General features: G+C 44.5%; 1 protein-coding gene across 1 annotated transcript in view; it reads right to left on the bottom strand.

Annotated features, from left to right (window-relative positions):
- Positions 1-578: 578 nt before the first annotated feature.
- cdh17 (cadherin 17, LI cadherin (liver-intestine)) overlaps positions 579-19405 on the bottom strand; it is a 40384-nt gene continuing 21557 nt past the window's right edge. Inside the window, exons 11-19 of the mRNA XM_038977224.1 lie at positions 4172-4372; positions 3994-4070; positions 3632-3820; positions 3047-3291; positions 2821-2957; positions 2488-2712; positions 2276-2386; positions 2041-2157; positions 579-1856 (exon numbers count right to left, since the gene is read on the bottom strand). Coding sequence (XP_038833152.1) covers positions 1771-1856; positions 2041-2157; positions 2276-2386; positions 2488-2712; positions 2821-2957; positions 3047-3291; positions 3632-3820; positions 3994-4070; positions 4172-4372 — 1388 coding nt within the window. The 3' untranslated portion in view covers positions 579-1770. The remainder of the gene's footprint in view (positions 1857-2040; positions 2158-2275; positions 2387-2487; positions 2713-2820; positions 2958-3046; positions 3292-3631; positions 3821-3993; positions 4071-4171; positions 4373-19405) is intronic.

Here is a 19405-nt window from a genome sequence, read left to right as displayed (position 1 = left end):
GTACCAGTTTGGGAATTTTGTCATGACACCAGTGTTAACACCCTTACTCTTATGATAAGTAATGGGCTTTTTAATGACCACAGAGTCAGGACATCCGTTTAACATCCAATCCAAAAGACAGCACCCTACACAGGGCAATGTCCCCTTCACTGCCCTGGGGATCTCCTTAGACCAGAGGCAAAAGTGCCCCCTACTGGCCCTCCAACACCACTTCCAGCAGCATCTGGTCTCCCATCCAGGGACAGACCAGGACCGACCGGGCTTAGTTTCAGAGGCAAGCCAGCAGTGGGATCTAGAGTGGTATGCTGCTGCCAGCCAGCAGCATACCACCCTGCATCCCACTGCTGCCAGCCAGCAGCATACCACCCTGCATCCCACTGCTGCCAGCCAGCAGCATACCACCCTGCATCCCACTGCTGCCAGCCAGCAGCATACCACCCTGCATCCCACTGCTGCCAGCCAGCAGCATACCACCCTGCATCCCACTGCTGCCAGCCAGCAGCATACCACCCTGCATCCCACTGCTGCCAGCCAGCAGCATACCACCCTGCATCCCACCCTGCATCCCACAACCTCAAAGTTCATCTGTACAGCACCCACAAAGAATTTCAGGATAAAGATGGGGAGATAGCTATTGTTTTATTTTTTGTAATTCGCTGAGGATTCAACTCCCGGTATCATGTGAACACGCATAAGACGTGGATAATATGTAGAATTGCCGACAATGAGCTTTAAAACGACAAATGATTCTCTCTACCAACAAGAAGGGTGTGAACGGTTTGAACAGTTTGTTGTGGCATGGATTGCGAGGTGGGGGTTTGTTACTACGCCGATAAATGAAAATATCCATCAGGACTTTTGCCACCTAGGAAATGTGTGTGACCGGACCATCTCAAATAGTACTTGAGTACCCCTGCTATAGTCCTACATCACATACATGGCCCCTAGCATAAGGACACGTGAGGCTACTTTCTGTCCCTCACACAAAAAATACAACAAACTGAAACTACAACTGAATAATATAAAAACAAAATATGTTTTTTATCGTACTGAAACAGAATAAAAACTAGTAAATCAAGTCTGAAACAGAATGGAAACTAAACTGATTTTTCTTTTTTATTGAATAAGTAATAGAAATCAAATTTAATAGAAAATCACAAAACTATAATAAACATGGTACACACTCAGACATTCACCAGGCACTCAATTTACACTGGGCTTGTCAAACAGTTAACACCAAGGGTTAAACTGAGGGATGTTTAGGTGTTGGAACTGTCTCCAACATCGGTTGTTTTTCCATGGTCATTTCTACTCTTTACTGTATGCAGTCTTTCTCCCATTCTAAAGTGGTGGAACCGTCCTAATTTAACCCTCAGCTAGCTAGCATCTTCACTAATATCAGGCCTCATTAAAAAAACATCATGGAGTATCAGTATAAAGACATATCAACCACAAAAAAACAGTCAGAGGCAAACGGTGAACTGAAGTCTCTGAGCAACAGTCTACACAATTACAGCAAGCAGCTTGAAATGGAGTGTTTGAACCATCACACAGTACACAGCCAGTCAAGACACACCAGCTGAGAATGGACAGTCTAAATTCTAAATACAGACAAAATTCACTGACAAGGGAAATAAGTTATTGAGCTGCATGAGTGCATGATTATGACGAAACCAGGTAGTATTTATAACATATGCATACAACCAATCAAAGTAGATCTGTTCTTCAGAAATATAACAATTAAACAAACACATGCTATCTCATGTGTTTCTAGAGAATGGCGTCCGTTTCTCCCAGCAAGGCTTTCTTCTGGTTGTCCTTCTTTATACGATGGAAAGCGATGATCAGGACCAGGGCTAGGGAGGAAGTGACATCACCCATCAATAACAGTCAAAAAATAATATGGGAAACCCAGAACTAAAATCCTACGTAATTGCGTTAGATACTCGTTAGATACTCGATCCTCGATTGTACCATTCCGCCCTCTTCCCTTAAAGTGCATAGCAACAACACTAGTGAACAACAGCGCCTGTTACTCACCGATGAATCCGACAGTTCCAGCCAGGATTCCGATGGTGGTGGGCATTCCTAACACCCCTGCATGAACGCCTGGCTCGGTGAAACAGTATCCCAGCTCTGTGCAGTTACACACTCGCACTGTAGGGAGAACACACACATCAGAGACAAATACACATTGGTAAAAGACACCCACTCACAGCTACATGGTATTGTGTGTGATGTGTGTTATCACACAAAGCTGGCTGTAACCACTCACCCTCAAACTTCTGTGTGATGCCCATGCCAGCATTGTCTTTGATGTTGATGGGGATTAGGAAGGTTTTGTCCTCGCTGGGAGATTTCTTCAGGGTCAGTTTAGCAGACGTACCTACAGGAAACCAAGGGAAGAGACACAATCCCACATCAGCACGGGAGCACATTAATAGACAGGATCTCTAGGAGATGTAGTCTTGTCTAACAAATGTGTACCGTCCACAGCGCTTAGGTCCCAGTTGGGGGACTTCTTGCCCTGGGCCAGGCTGAATGTGAAAGGTGCTCCGAAGGGGTCTGCGTCTGCGTCCAGGGCCGTCAGGACTATAGGCTGGGGCTTCTTCACACAGATGAAGGCCTGGTTCTCTGTCAGCTTGGGGACATTGTCATTCACATCCAGCAGCCTCACAGACACCTCGCGCTCTGAGGACAGCTCTGGATTGGCTGAGGGTGGAGAGATATTATTCATTATGGATATTCTCTAACCTGGACTCAAACTGGCAGTGTGTGGGTCCAAAAAGTATCCGAAATATACATATGTGTGTTCTTCACCTTTCTCGAAGGCGACAACAGTAAAGTGGAAGGCCTCCACCGTCTCTCTGTCCAGCACAGCTTTATTCTTTATCTTTATCTCTCCAGTAGCAGGATCAATCTCCAACCAACCCTTAGTGTCTCCCTCCATCTTGAACCTACAATACACACACAGTTAGAGCACAAAACATACACTATCAGAGCCATAACACACACACAACATCAATCCCTCTCATAATGTGATTACAGTATCTCTTTGCCCTCTGGGTCCTTGGCGTCTATTTTGAGCAGCGTAGCTCCCTCCTTGGTGTCCTCTGGCACCGTGACATCCAGAATGTCCATGTCAAACACTGGAGCCTCATCAACGTCACTGATCGCCACCGAGACCACGGCGGACGACTCAGCGCCGTACTCGAGACCGCTCACCAGCGGCTCTGGGTTACGAGCATCAATCTGTAGCTTATAGGATGAAGCAGTCTCATAGTTCAGAGGCTGGAGAAAGAGGGGGAAGGAGGGAGAGAGGGGAGGGAGGAAGGGAGATCGAGGGGGAGGAAGGGAGGGGAGAGGAAGGGAAGGGAGAGAGAGCGGGAGGAAGTGAGAGAGAGGGGAGAGGAAGGGAGGGGGAGGTGGGGAGAGGAAGGGAAAGAGAGGGGAAGGGGGAGGGAGGCAGATGGGGAGGTCTGTGAGCATTCTGGAGCAAAATGGAAGCGTTTTTGTGGGTTTGTTTCAGGCTGCTGGTGGACGTTTCCTTTAATAATCAATACAACCATAGATCTAGGATAAGATTATCATCTTTATCATCACCTATCAAAATCTTCCAGTATGAAGTTACCTTAGCAACAACAAGCCTGCCCTCCCCATTGTCGCCTGTCTCCATGGCGAAAACTCCGTCTTCGTTGCCAGCGGTTATGTGGAACTCAATGCGGGAGCTTCCTGTTCCAGGGTCGTCAGCGTCTATGGCTTTCACTGTCAGGAGGGTGTGGCCTAGAGCTGTGTCTTCAGACAGGTTGTGACTACCATACTACAGAGAGACAGAGAGGGAGGGAGAGAGACAGAGAGAGAGGGAGAGAGAAAGTGAGAGAGAGAGAGAGACAGTATTAAAGGTCACAGGTCAACAACCCATACCAACTAAAGCATCTATGAAACTCAGGTGTCTTAGGTATGTCTCAGGTGTGTGTCTCAGGTATGTCTCACGTCATTCATCTCAAAGATGGGCAGCTCATTATTGATGTCGATAACCTTGATGAGGACCTTACATTCTGTGCTGAAACCTGGCGAAGACACACAACAGTATGTGAGGACCCATTGAAGCAAACACGTGTCTGTGCTGTTCCAACTTTTAGACAAAGGTCAAGTGTGTGTGTGCATGTACCTGGGTCGTTTACTCTGACAGTGAGGTGGTACTCTGTTGCGTCTTTGCGTTGGAGCATCTGCTTGGCCTGGATGCGGCCGCTGATGCCATCGATGGTAAAGACGGAGGAAGGGGTTTGGGACACCAGCGAATAGGAGAGCAGCGCGTTGGGTGTGTTGTCATCATCAGCATCATGCACCATCAGATGTCCAACTGGGCTGCCTGGAACCCAGAGGAACCAATCACACAGGTTATATGAGTTACTATTAGAATGCTTCAGCTCTGAACACACATACCTTTAATATAACAACACAGTCCTAACATCAGTCACAACACAGTCCTAACATCAGTCACAACAGTCCTAACATCAGTCACAACACAGTCCTAACATCAGACCTAACATCAGTCTCAACACAGTCCTAACATCAGTCACAACAGTCCTAACATCAGTCACAACACAGTCCTAACATCAGTCACAACACAGTCCTAACATCAGTCACAACACAGTTCTAACATCAGTCACAACACAGACCTAACATCAGTCACAACACAGTCCTAACATCAGTCACAACACAGTCCTAACATCAGTCACAACACAGTCCTAACATCAGTCACAACACAGTCCTAACATCAGTCACAACACAGTCCTAACATCAGTCTCAACACATTCCTAACATCAGTCACAACACAGTCCTAACATCAGTCACAACACAGTCCTAACATCAGTCACAACACAGTCCTAACATCAGTCTCAACACATTCCTAACATCAGTCACAACACAGTCCTAACATCAGTCACAACACAGTCCTAACATCAGTCACAACACAGTTCTAACATCAGTCACAACACAGACCTAACATCAGTCACAACACAGTCCTAACATCAGTCACAACACAGTTCTAACATCAGTCACAACACAGACCTAACATCAGTCTTAACACAGTCCTAACACCAGTCTCAACACAGTTCTAATATCAGTCACAACACAGTCCTAACATCAGTCTCAACACAGTCCTAACATCAGTCTCAACACAGTCCTAACATCAGTCTCAACACAGTCCTAACACCAGTCTCAACACAGTCCTAACATCAGTCACAACACAGTCCTAATACCAGTCTCAACACAGTCCTAACATCAGTCACAACACAGTCCTAACATCAGTCTCAACACATTCCTAACACCAGTCTCAACACAGTCCTAACATCAGTCTCAACACAGTCCTAACATCAGTCACAACACAGTCCTAACATCAGTCACAACACAGTCCTAACATCAGTCACAACACAGTCCTAACACCAGTCTCAACACAGTCCTAATATCAGTCTCAACACAGTCCTAACATCAGTCTCAACACAGTCCTAACATCAGTCTCAACACAGTCCTAACACCAGTCTCAACACAGTCCTAACATCAGTCTCAACACAGTCCTAACACCAGTCTCAACACATTCCTAACACCAGTCTCAACACAGTCCTAACACCAGTCTCAACACAGTCCTAACATCAGTCACAACACAGTCCTAACATCAGTCACAACACAGTCCTAACATCAGTCTCAACACATTCCTAACACCAGTCACAACACAGTCCTAACATCAGTCACAACACAGTCCTAACATCAGTCACAACACAGTCCTAACATCAGTCTCAACACAGTCCTAACACCAGTCTCAACACAGTCCTAACATCAGTCTCAACACAGTCCTAACACCAGTCTCAACACATTCCTAACACCAGTCTCAACACATTCCTAACACCAGTCTCAACACAGTCCTAACATCAGTCACAACACAGTCCTAACATCAGTCACAACACAGTCCTAACATCAGTCTCAACACATTCCTAACACCAGTCACAACACAGTCCTAACATCAGTCACAACACAGTCCTAACATCAGTCACAACACAGTCCTAACACCAGTCTCAACACAGACCTAACACCAGTCTCAACACAGTCCTAACATTAGTCACAACACAGTCCTAACACCAGTCTCAACACAGACCTAACACCAGTCTCAACACAGACCTAACACCAGTCTCAACACATTCCTAACACCAGTCTCAACACAGTCCTAACATCAGTCACAACACAGTCCTAACATCAGTCACAACACAGTCCTAACATCAGTCTCAACACATTCCTAACACCAGTCACAACACATTCCTAACATCAGTCACAACACAGTCCTAACATCAGTCACAACACTGTCCTAACATCAGTCACAACACAGTCCTAACATCAGTCACAACACAGTCCTAACACCAGTCTCAACACAGTCCTAACATCAGTCACAACACAGTCCTAACATCAGTCACAACACTGTCCTAACATCAGTCACAACACAGTCCTAACACCAGTCACAACACAGTCCTAACACCAGTCACAACACAGTCCTAAAATCAGTCTTAACACAGTCCTAACATCAGTCACAACACAGTCCCAACATCAGTCACAACACAGTCCTAACATCAGTCCTAACACCAGTGTCAACACAGTCCTAACAACAGTCTCAATACAGTCCTAACACCAGTCACAACACAGTCCTAACACCAGTCACAACACAGTTCTAACATCAGTCTCAACACATTCCTAACACCAGTCTCAACACAGTCCTAACATCAGTCTCAACACAGTCCTAACATCAGTCACAACACAGTCCTAACATCAGTCACAACACAGTCCTAACATCAGTCACAACACAGTCCTAACATCAGTCACAACACAGTCCTAACACCAGTCTCAACACAGTCCAAACACCAGTCTCAACACAGTCCTAATATCAGTCTCAACACAGTCCTATAATCAGTCACAACACAGTCCTAACATCAGTCTCAACACAGTCCTAACATCAGTCACAACACAGTCCTAACACCAGTCTCAACACAGTCCTAATATCAGTCTCAACACAGTCCTAACATCAGTCTCAACACAGTCCTAACATCAGTCACAACACAGTCCTAACACCAGTCTCAACACAGTCCTAACATCAGTCTCAACACAGTCCTAACACCAGTCTCAACACATTCCTAACACCAGTCTCAACACAGTCCTAACATCAGTCTCAACACATTCCTAACACCAGTCTCAACACAGTCCTAACATCAGTCACAACACAGTCCTAACATCAGTCACAACACAGTCCTAACATCAGTCTCAACACATTCCTAACACCAGTCACAACACAGTCCTAACATCAGTCACAACACAGTCCTAACATCAGTCACAACACAGTCCTAACACCAGTCTCAACACAGACCTAACACCAGTCTCAACACAGTCCTAACATCAGTCACAACACAGTCCTAACACCAGTCTCAACACAGACCTAACACCAGTCTCAACACAGACCTAACACCAGTCTCAACACATTCCTAACACCAGTCTCAACACAGTCCTAACATCAGTCACAACACAGTCCTAACATCAGTCACAACACAGTCCTAACATCAGTCTCAACACATTCCTAACACCAGTCACAACACAGTCCTAACATCAGTCCTAACATCAGTCTCATCACAGTTCTAACATCAGTCACAACACAGTCCTAACATCAGTCACAACACAGTCCTAACATCAGTCACAACACAGTCCTAACATCAGTCCTAACACCAGTCACAACACAGTCCTAACACCAGTCACAACACAGTTCTAACATCAGTCACAACACAGTCCTAACATCAGTCACAACACAGTCCTAACATCAGTCACAACACAGTCCTAACATCAGTCTCAACACAGTCCTAACATCAGTCTCAACACAGTCCTAACATCAGTCACAACACAGTCCTAACACCAGTCTCAACACAGTTCTAACATCAGTCACAACACAGTCCTAACATCAGTCTCAACACATTCCTAACACCAGTCTCAACACAGTCCTAACATCAGTCACAACACAGTCCTAACATTAGTCACAACACAGTTCTAATATCAGTCTCAACACAGTCCTAACATCAGTCTCAACACATTCCTAACACCAGTCTCAACACAGTCCTAACATCAGTCACAACACAGTCCTAACATCAGTCTCAACACATTCCTAACACCAGTCTCAACACAGTCCTAACATCAGTCACAACACAGTCCTAACATCAGTCACAACACAGTCCTAACACCAGTCTCAACACAGTCCTAACATCAGTCACAACACAGTCCTAACATCAGTCACAACACAGTCCTAACATCAGTCCTAACACCAGTCACAACACAGTCCTAACACCAGTCACAACACAGTTCTAACATCAGTCACAACACAGTCCTAACATCAGTCACAACACAGTCCTAACATCAGTCACAACACAGTCCTAACATCAGTCTCAACACAGTCCTAACATCAGTCTCAACACAGTCCTAACATCAGTCACAACACAGTCCTAACACCAGTCTCAACACAGTTCTAACATCAGTCACAACACAGTCCTAACATCAGTCTCAACACATTCCTAACACCAGTCTCAACACAGTCCTAACATCAGTCACAACACAGTCCTAACATTAGTCACAACACAGTTCTAATATCAGTCTCAACACAGTCCTAACATCAGTCTCAACACATTCCTAACACCAGTCTCAACACAGTCCTAACATCAGTCACAACACAGTCCTAACATCAGTCTCAACACATTCCTAACACCAGTCTCAACACAGTCCTAACATCAGTCACAACACAGTCCTAACATCAGTCACAACACAGTCCTAACACCAGTCTCAACACAGTCCTAACATCAGTCACAACACAGTCCTAACATCAGTCTCAACACATTCCTAACACCAGTCTCAACACAGTCCTAACATCAGTCACAACACAGTCCTAACATCAGTCACAACACAGTTCTAACATCAGTCTCAACACAGTCCTATAATCAGTCACAACACATTCCTAACACCAGTCTCAACACAGTCCTAACATCAGTCACAACACAGTCCTAACATCAGTCACAACACAGTCCTAACACCAGTCTCAACACAGTCCTAACATCAGTCTCAACACAGTCCTAACACCAGTCTCAACACAGTCCTAACATCAGTCTCAACACAGTCCTAACACCAGTCTCAACACATTCCTAACACCAGTCTCAACACATTCCTAACACCAGTCTCAACACAGTCCTAACATCAGTCACAACACAGTCCTAACATCAGTCACAACACAGTCCTAACATCAGTCTCAACACATTCCTAACACCAGTCACAACACAGTCCTAACATCAGTCACAACACAGTCCTAACATCAGTCACAACACAGTCCTAACACCAGTCTCAACACAGACCTAACACCAGTCTCAACACAGTCCTAACATCAGTCACAACACAGTCCTAACACCAGTCTCAACACAGACCTAACACCAGTCTCAACACAGACCTAACACCAGTCTCAACACATTCCTAACACCAGTCTCAACACAGTCCTAACATCAGTCACAACACAGTCCTAACATCAGTCACAACACAGTCCTAACATCAGTCTCAACACATTCCTAACACCAGTCACAACACAGTCCTAACATCAGTCCTAACATCAGTCTCATCACAGTTCTAACATCAGTCACAACACAGTCCTAACATCAGTCACAACACAGTCCTAACATCAGTCACAACACAGTCCTAACATCAGTCCTAACACCAGTCACAACACAGTCCTAACACCAGTCACAACACAGTTCTAACATCAGTCACAACACAGTCCTAACATCAGTCACAACACAGTCCTAACATCAGTCTCAACACAGTCCTAACATCAGTCTCAACACAGTCCTAACATCAGTCACAACACAGTCCTAACACCAGTCTCAACACAGTTCTAACATCAGTCACAACACAGTCCTAACATCAGTCTCAACACATTCCTAACACCAGTCTCAACACAGTCCTAACATCAGTCACAACACAGTCCTAACATTAGTCACAACACAGTTCTAATATCAGTCTCAACACAGTCCTAACATCAGTCTCAACACATTCCTAACACCAGTCTCAACACAGTCCTAACATCAGTCACAACACAGTCCTAACATCAGTCACAACACAGTCCTAACACCAGTCTCAACACAGTCCTAACATCAGTCACAACACAGTCCTAACATCAGTCTCAACACATTCCTAACACCAGTCTCAACACAGTCCTAACATCAGTCACAACACAGTCCTAACATCAGTCACAACACAGTTCTAACATCAGTCTCAACACAGTCCTATAATCAGTCACAACACATTCCTAACACCAGTCTCAACACAGTCCTAACATCAGTCACAACACAGTCCTAACATCAGTCACAACACAGTCCTAACACCAGTCTCAACACAGACCTAACACCAGTCTCAACACAGTCCTAACATCAGTCACAACACAGTCCTAACACCAGTCTCAACACAGACCTAACACCAGTCTCAACACAGACCTAACACCAGTCTCAACACATTCCTAACACCAGTCTCAACACAGTCCTAACATCAGTCACAACACAGTCCTAACATCAGTCACAACACAGTCCTAACATCAGTCTCAACACATTCCTAACACCAGTCACAACACAGTCCTAACATCAGTCCTAACATCAGTCTCATCACAGTTCTAACATCAGTCACAACACAGTCCTAACATCAGTCACAACACAGTCCTAACATCAGTCACAACACAGTCCTAACACCAGTCACAACACAGTCCTAACACCAGTCACAACACAGTTCTAACATCAGTCACAACACAGTCCTAACATCAGTCACAACACAGTCCTAACATCAGTCACAACACAGTCCTAACATCAGTCTCAACACAGTCCTAACATCAGTCTCAACACAGTCCTAACATCAGTCACAACACAGTCCTAACACCAGTCTCAACACAGTTCTAACATCAGTCACAACACAGTCCTAACATCAGTCTCAACACATTCCTAACACCAGTCTCAACACAGTCCTAACATCAGTCACAACACAGTCCTAACATTAGTCACAACACAGTTCTAATATCAGTCTCAACACAGTCCTAACATCAGTCTCAACACATTCCTAACACCAGTCTCAACACAGTCCTAACATCAGTCTCAACACATTCCTAACACCAGTCACAACACAGTCCTAACATCAGTCCTAACATCAGTCTCATCACAGTTCTAACATCAGTCACAACACAGTCCTAACATCAGTCACAACACAGTCCTAACATCAGTCACAACACAGTCCTAACACCAGTCACAACACAGTCCTAACACCAGTCACAACACAGTTCTAACATCAGTCACAACACAGTCCTAACATCAGTCACAACACAGTCCTAACATCAGTCACAACACAGTCCTAACATCAGTCTCAACACAGTCCTAACATCAGTCTCAACACAGTCCTAACATCAGTCACAACACAGTTCTAACATCAGTCTCAACACATTCCTAACACCAGTCTCAACACAGTCCTAACATCAGTCACAACACAGTCCTAACATCAGTCACAACACAGTTCTAACATCAGTCTCAACACAGTCCTATAATCAGTCACAACACAGTCCTAACACCAGTCTCAACACAGTCCTAACACCAGTCTCAACACAGTACTAATATCAGTCTCAACACAGTCCTATAATCAGTCACAACACATTCCTAACATCAGTCACAACACAGTCCTAACACCAGTCTCAACACAGTCCTAACACCAGTCTCAACACAGTCCTAATATCAGTCTCAACACAGTCCTATAATCAGTCACAACACAGTCCTAACATCAGTCTCAACACAGTCCTAACATCAGTCACAACACAGTCCTAACACCAGTCTCAACACAGTCCTAATATCAGTCTCAACACAGTCCTAACATCAGTCTCAACACAGTCCTAACATCAGTCACAACACAGTCCTAACACCAGTCTCAACACAGTCCTAACATCAGTCTCAACACAGTCCTAACACCAGTCTCAACACATTCCTAACACCAGTCTCAACACAGTCCTAACATCAGTCTCAACACATTCCTAACACCAGTCTCAACACAGTCCTAACATCAGTCACAACACAGTCCTAACATCAGTCACAACACAGTCCTAACATCAGTCACAACACAGTCCTAACATCAGTCACAACACAGTCCTAACACCAGTCTCAACACAGTCCTAACATCAGTCACAACACAGTCCTAACATCAGTCTCAACACATTCCTAACACCAGTCTCAACACAGTCCTAACATCAGTCACAACACAGTCCTAACATCAGTCACAACACAGTTCTAACATCAGTCTCAACATAGTCCTATAATCAGTCACAACACATTCCTAACACCAGTCTCAACACAGTCCTAACATCAGTCACAACACAGTCCTAACATCAGTCACAACACAGTCCTAACACCAGTCTCAACACAGTCCTAACACCAGTCTCAACACAGTCCTAATATCAGTCTCAACACAATCCTATAATCAGTCACAACACATTCCTAACATCAGTCACAACACAGTCCTAACATCAGTCACAACACAGTCCTAACATCAGTCACAACACAGTCCTAACACAGACCTAACACCAGTCTCAACACAGTCCTAACATCAGTCACAACACAGTCCTAACACCAGTCTCAACACAGACCTAACACCAGTCTCAACACAGACCTAACACCAGTCTCAACACATTCCTAACACCAGTCTCAACACAGTCCTAACATCAGTCACAACACAGTCCTAACATCAGTCACAACACAGTCCTAACATCAGTCTCAACACATTCCTAACACCAGTCACAACACAGTCCTAACACCAGTCACAACACAGTTCTAACATCAGTCACAACACAGTCCTAACATCAGTCACAACACAGTCCTAACATCAGTCACAACACAGTCCTAACATCAGTCTCAACACAGTCCTAACATCAGTCTCAACACAGTCTTAACATCAGTCACAACACAGTCCTAACACCAGTCTCAACACAGTTCTAACATCAGTCACAACACAGTCCTAACATCAGTCTCAACACATTCCTAACACCAGTCTCAACACAGTCCTAACACCAGTCTCAACACAGTCCTAACATCAGTCACAACACAGTCCTAACATTAGTCACAACACAGTTCTAATATCAGTCTCAACACAGTCCTAACATCAGTCTCAACACATTCCTAACACCAGTCTCAACACAGTCCTAACATCAGTCACAACACAGTCCTAACATCAGTCACAACACAGTCCTAACACCAGTCTCAACACAGTCCTAACATCAGTCACAACACAGTCCTAACATCAGTCTCAACACATTCCTAACACCAGTCTCAACACAGTCCTAACATCAGTCACAACACAGTCCTAACATCAGTCACAACACAGTTCTAACATCAGTCTCAACACAGTCCTATAATCAGTCACAACACAGTCCTAACACCAGTCTCAACACAGTCCTAACACCAGTCTCAACACAGTACTAATATCAGTCTCAACACAGTCCTATAATCAGTCACAACACATTCCTAACATCAGTCACAACACAGTCCTAACACCAGTCTCAACACAGTCCTAACACCAGTCTCAACACAGTCCTAATATCAGTCTCAACACAGTCCTATAATCAGTCACAACACAGTCCTAACATCAGTCTCAACACAGTCCTAACATCAGTCACAACACAGTCCTAACACCAGTCTCAACACAGTCCTAATATCAGTCTCAACACAGTCCTAACATCAGTCTCAACACAGTCCTAACATCAGTCACAACACAGTCCTAACACCAGTCTCAACACAGTCCTAACATCAGTCTCAACACAGTCCTAACACCAGTCTCAACACATTCCTAACACCAGTCTCAACACAGTCCTAACATCAGTCTCAACACATTCCTAACACCAGTCTCAACACAGTCCTAACATCAGTCACAACACAGTCCTAACATCAGTCACAACACAGTCCTAACATCAGTCACAACACAGTCCTAACATCAGTCACAACACAGTCCTAACACCAGTCTCAACACAGTCCTAACATCAGTCACAACACAGTCCTAACATCAGTCTCAACACATTCCTAACACCAGTCTCAACACAGTCCTAACATCAGTCACAACACAGTCCTAACATCAGTCACAACACAGTTCTAACATCAGTCTCAACATAGTCCTATAATCAGTCACAACACATTCCTAACACCAGTCTCAACACAGTCCTAACATCAGTCACAACACAGTCCTAACATCAGTCACAACACAGTCCTAACACCAGTCTCAACACAGTCCTAACACCAGTCTCAACACAGTCCTAATATCAGTCTCAACACAATCCTATAATCAGTCACAACACATTCCTAACATCAGTCACAACACAGTCCTAACATCAGTCACAACACAGTCCAAACATCAGTCACAACACAGTCCTAACACAGACCTAACACCAGTCTCAACACAGTCCTAACATCAGTCACAACACAGTCCTAACACCAGTCTCAACACAGACCTAACACCAGTCTCAACACAGACCTAACACCAGTCTCAACACATTCCTAACACCAGTCTCAACACAGTCCTAACATCAGTCACAACACAGTCCTAACATCAGTCACAACACAGTCCTAACATCAGTCTCAACACATTCCTAACACCAGTCACAACACAGTCCTAACATCAGTCCTAACATCAGTCTCATCACAGTTCTAACATCAGTCACAACACAGTCCTAACATCAGTCACAACACAGTCCTAACATCAGTCACAACACAGTCCTAACATCAGTCCTAACACCAGTCACAACACAGTCCTAACACCAGTCACAACACAGTTCTAACATCAGTCACAACACAGTCCTAACATCAGTCACAACACAGTCCTAACACCAGTCTCAACACAGTCCTAACATGAGTCTCAACACAGTCCTAACATGAGTCACAACACAGTCCTAACATCAGTCACAACACAGTTCTAATATCAGTCTCAACACAGTCCTAACATCAGTCTCAACATAGTCCTATAATCAGTCACAACACATTCCTAACACCAGTCTCAACACAGTCCTAACATCAGTCACAACACAGTCCTAACATCAGTCACAACACAGTCCTAACACCAGTCTCAACACAGTCCTAACACCAGTCTCAACACAGTCCTAATATCAGTCTCAACACAATCCTATAATCAGTCACAACACATTCCTAACATCAGTCACAACACAGTCCTAACATCAGTCACAACACAGTCCTAACATCAGTCACAACACAGTCCTAACACAGACCTAACACCAGTCTCAACACAGTCCTAACATCAGTCACAACACAGTCCTAACACCAGTCTCAACACAGACCTAACACCAGTCTCAATACAGACCTAACACCAGTCTCAACACATTCCTAACACCAGTCTCAACACAGTCCTAACATCAGTCACAACACAGTCCTAACATCAGTCACAACACAGTCCTAACATCAGTCTCAACACATTCCTAACACCAGTCACAACACAGTCCTAACATCAGTCCTAACATCAGTCTCATCACAGTTCTAACATCAGTCACAACACAGTCCTAACATCAGTCACAACACAGTCCTAACATCAGTCACAACACAGTCCTAACATCAGTCCTAACACCAGTCACAACACAGTCCTAACACCAGTCACAACACAGTTCTAACATCAGTCACAACACAGTCCTAACATCAGTCACAACACAGTCCTAACACCAGTCTCAACACAGTCCTAACATGAGTCTCAACACAGTCCTAACATGAGTCACAACACAGTCCTAACATCAGTCACAACACAGTCCTAACATCAGTCCTAACATCAGTCTCATCACAGTTCTAACATCAGTCACAACACAGTCCTAACATCAGTCACAACACAGTCCTAACATCAGTCACAACACAGTCCTAACATCAGTCCTAACACCAGTCACAACACAGTCCTAACACCAGTCACAACACAGTTCTAACATCAGTCACAACACAGTCCTAACATCAGTCACAACACAGTCCTAACACCAGTCTCAACACAGTCCTAACATGAGTCTCAACACAGTCCTAACATGAGTCACAACACAGTCCTAACATCAGTCACAACACAGTTCTAATATCAGTCTCAACACAGTCCTAACATCAGTCTCAACACATTCCTAACACCAGTCTCAACACAGTCCTAACATCAGTCACAACACAGTCCTAACATCAGTCACAACACAGTCCTAACACCAGTCTCAACACAGTCCTAACATCAGTCACAACACAGTCCTAACATCAGTCTCAACACATTCCTAACACCAGTCTCAACACAGTCCTAACATCAGTCACAACACAGTCCTAACATCAGTCACAACACAGTTCTAACATCAGTCTCAACACAGTCCTATAATCAGTCACAACACAGTCCTAACACCAGTCTCAACACAGTCCTAACACCAGTCTCAACACAGTCCTAACACCAGTCTCAACACAGTCCTAATATCAGTCTCAACACAGTCCTATAATCAGTCACAACACAGTCCTAACATCAGTCACAACACAGTCCTAACATCAGTCACAACACAGTCCTAACACCAGTCTCAACACAGTCCTAATATCAGTCTCAACACAGTCCTAACATCAGTCTCAACACAGTCCTAACATCAGTCACAACACAGTCCTAACACCAGTCTCAACACAGTCCTAACATCAGTCTCAACACAGTCCTAACACCAGTCTCAACACATTCCTAACACCAGTCTCAACACAGTCCTAACATCAGTCTCAACACATTCCTAACACCAGTCTCAACACAGTCCTAACATCAGTCACAACACAGTCCTAACATCAGTCACAACACAGACCTAACACCAGTCTCAACACAGTCCTAACATCAGTCACAACACAGTCCTAACACCAGTCTCAACACAGACCTAACACCAGTCTCAACACAGACCTAACACCAGTCTCAACACATTCCTAACACCAGTCTCAACACAGTCCTAACATCAGTCACAACACAGTCCTAACATCAGTCACAACACAGTCCTAACATCAGTCTCAACACATTCCTAACACCAGTCACAACACAGTCCTAACATCAGTCACAACACAGTCCTAACATCAGTCACAACACTGTCCTAACATCAGTCACAACACAGTCCTAACATCAGTCACAACACAGTCCTAACATCAGTCACAACACAGTCCTAACATCAGTCTCAACACAGTCCTAACACCAGTCTCAACACAGTCCTAACATCAGTCACAACACAGTCCTAACATCAGTCACAACACTGTCCTAACATCAGTCACAACACAGTCCTAACACCAGTCTCAACACAGTCCTAACATCAGTCTCAACACAGTCCTAACATCAGTCTCAACACAGTCCTAACATCAGTCTCAACACAGTCCTAACATCAGTCACAACACAGTCCTAACACCAGTCACAACACAGTCCTAACACCAGTCACAACACAGTCCTAACACCAGTCACAACACAGTCCTAACATCAGTCCTAACACCAGTCTCAACACAGTCCTAACATCAGTCACAACACAGTCCTAGCATCATTCACAACACAGTCCTAACATCAGTCCTAACACCAGTCTCAACACAGTCCTAACAACAGTCTCAACACAGTCCTAACACCAGTCACAACACAGTCCTAACATCAGTCTCAACACAGTCCTAACACCAGTCACAACACAGTCCTAACATCAGTCTCAACACAGTCCTAACATCAGTCACAACACAGTCCTAACACCAGTCTCAACACAGTCCTAACATCAGTCACAACACAGTCCTAACATCAGTCTCAACACATTCCTAACACCAGTCTCAACACAGTCCTAACATCAGTCACAACACAGTCCTAACATCAGTCACAACACAGTTCTAACATCAGTCTCAACACAGTCCTATAATCAGTCACAACACAGTCCTAACACCAGTCTCAACACAGTCCTAACACCAGTCTCAACACAGTCCTAACCAGTCTCAACACAGTCCTAATATCAGTCTCAACACAGTCCTATAATCAGTCACAACACAGTCCTAACATCAGTCACAACACAGTCCTAACATCAGTCACAACACAGTCCTAACACCAGTCTCAACACAGTCCTAATATCAGTCTCAACACAGTCCTAACATCAGTCTCAACACAGTCCTAACATCAGTCACAACACAGTCCTAACACCAGTCTCAACACAGTCCTAACATCAGTCTCAACACAGTCCTAACACCAGTCTCAACACATTCCTAACACCAGTCTCAACACAGTCCTAACATCAGTCTCAACACATTCCTAACACCAGTCTCAACACAGTCCTAACATCAGTCACAACACAGTCCTAACATCAGTCACAACACAGACCTAACACCAGTCTCAACACAGTCCTAACATCAGTCACAACACAGTCCTAACACCAGTCTCAACACAGACCTAACACCAGTCTCAACACAGACCTAACACCAGTCTCAACACATTCCTAACACCAGTCTCAACACAGTCCTAACATCAGTCACAACACAGTCCTAACATCAGTCACAACACAGTCCTAACATCAGTCTCAACACATTCCTAACACCAGTCTCAACACAGTCCTAACATCAGTCACAACACAGTCCTAGCATCATTCACAACACAGTCCTAACATCAGTCCTAACACCAGTCTCAACACAGTCCTAACAACAGTCTCAACACAGTCCTAACACCAGTCACAACACAGTCCTAACATCAGTCTCAACACAGTCCTAACACCAGTCACAACACAGTCCTAACATCAGTCTCAACACAGTCCTAACATCAGTCACAACACAGTCCTAACACCAGTCTCAACACAGTCCTAACATCAGTCACAACACAGTCCTAACATCAGTCTCAACACATTCCTAACACCAGTCTCAACACAGTCCTAACATCAGTCACAACACAGTCCTAACATCAGTCACAACACAGTTCTAACATCAGTCTCAACACAGTCCTATAATCAGTCACAACACAGTCCTAACACCAGTCTCAACACAGTCCTAACACCAGTCTCAACACAGTCCTAACACCAGTCTCAACACAGTCCTAATATCAGTCTCAACACAGTCCTATAATCAGTCACAACACAGTCCTAACATCAGTCACAACACAGTCCTAACATCAGTCACAACACAGTCCTAACACCAGTCTCAACACAGTCCTAATATCAGTCTCAACACAGTCCTAACATCAGTCTCAACACAGTCCTAACATCAGTCACAACACAGTCCTAACACCAGTCTCAACACAGTCCTAACATCAGTCTCAACACAGTCCTAACACCAGTCTCAACACATTCCTAACACCAGTCTCAACACAG

Source organism: Salvelinus namaycush, chromosome 37, assembly GCF_016432855.1.
Source record: "Salvelinus namaycush isolate Seneca chromosome 37, SaNama_1.0, whole genome shotgun sequence".
Taxonomy (NCBI): Eukaryota; Metazoa; Chordata; class Actinopteri; order Salmoniformes; family Salmonidae; genus Salvelinus; species Salvelinus namaycush.
This window is presented reverse-complemented; position numbering and strand designations above follow the sequence as displayed.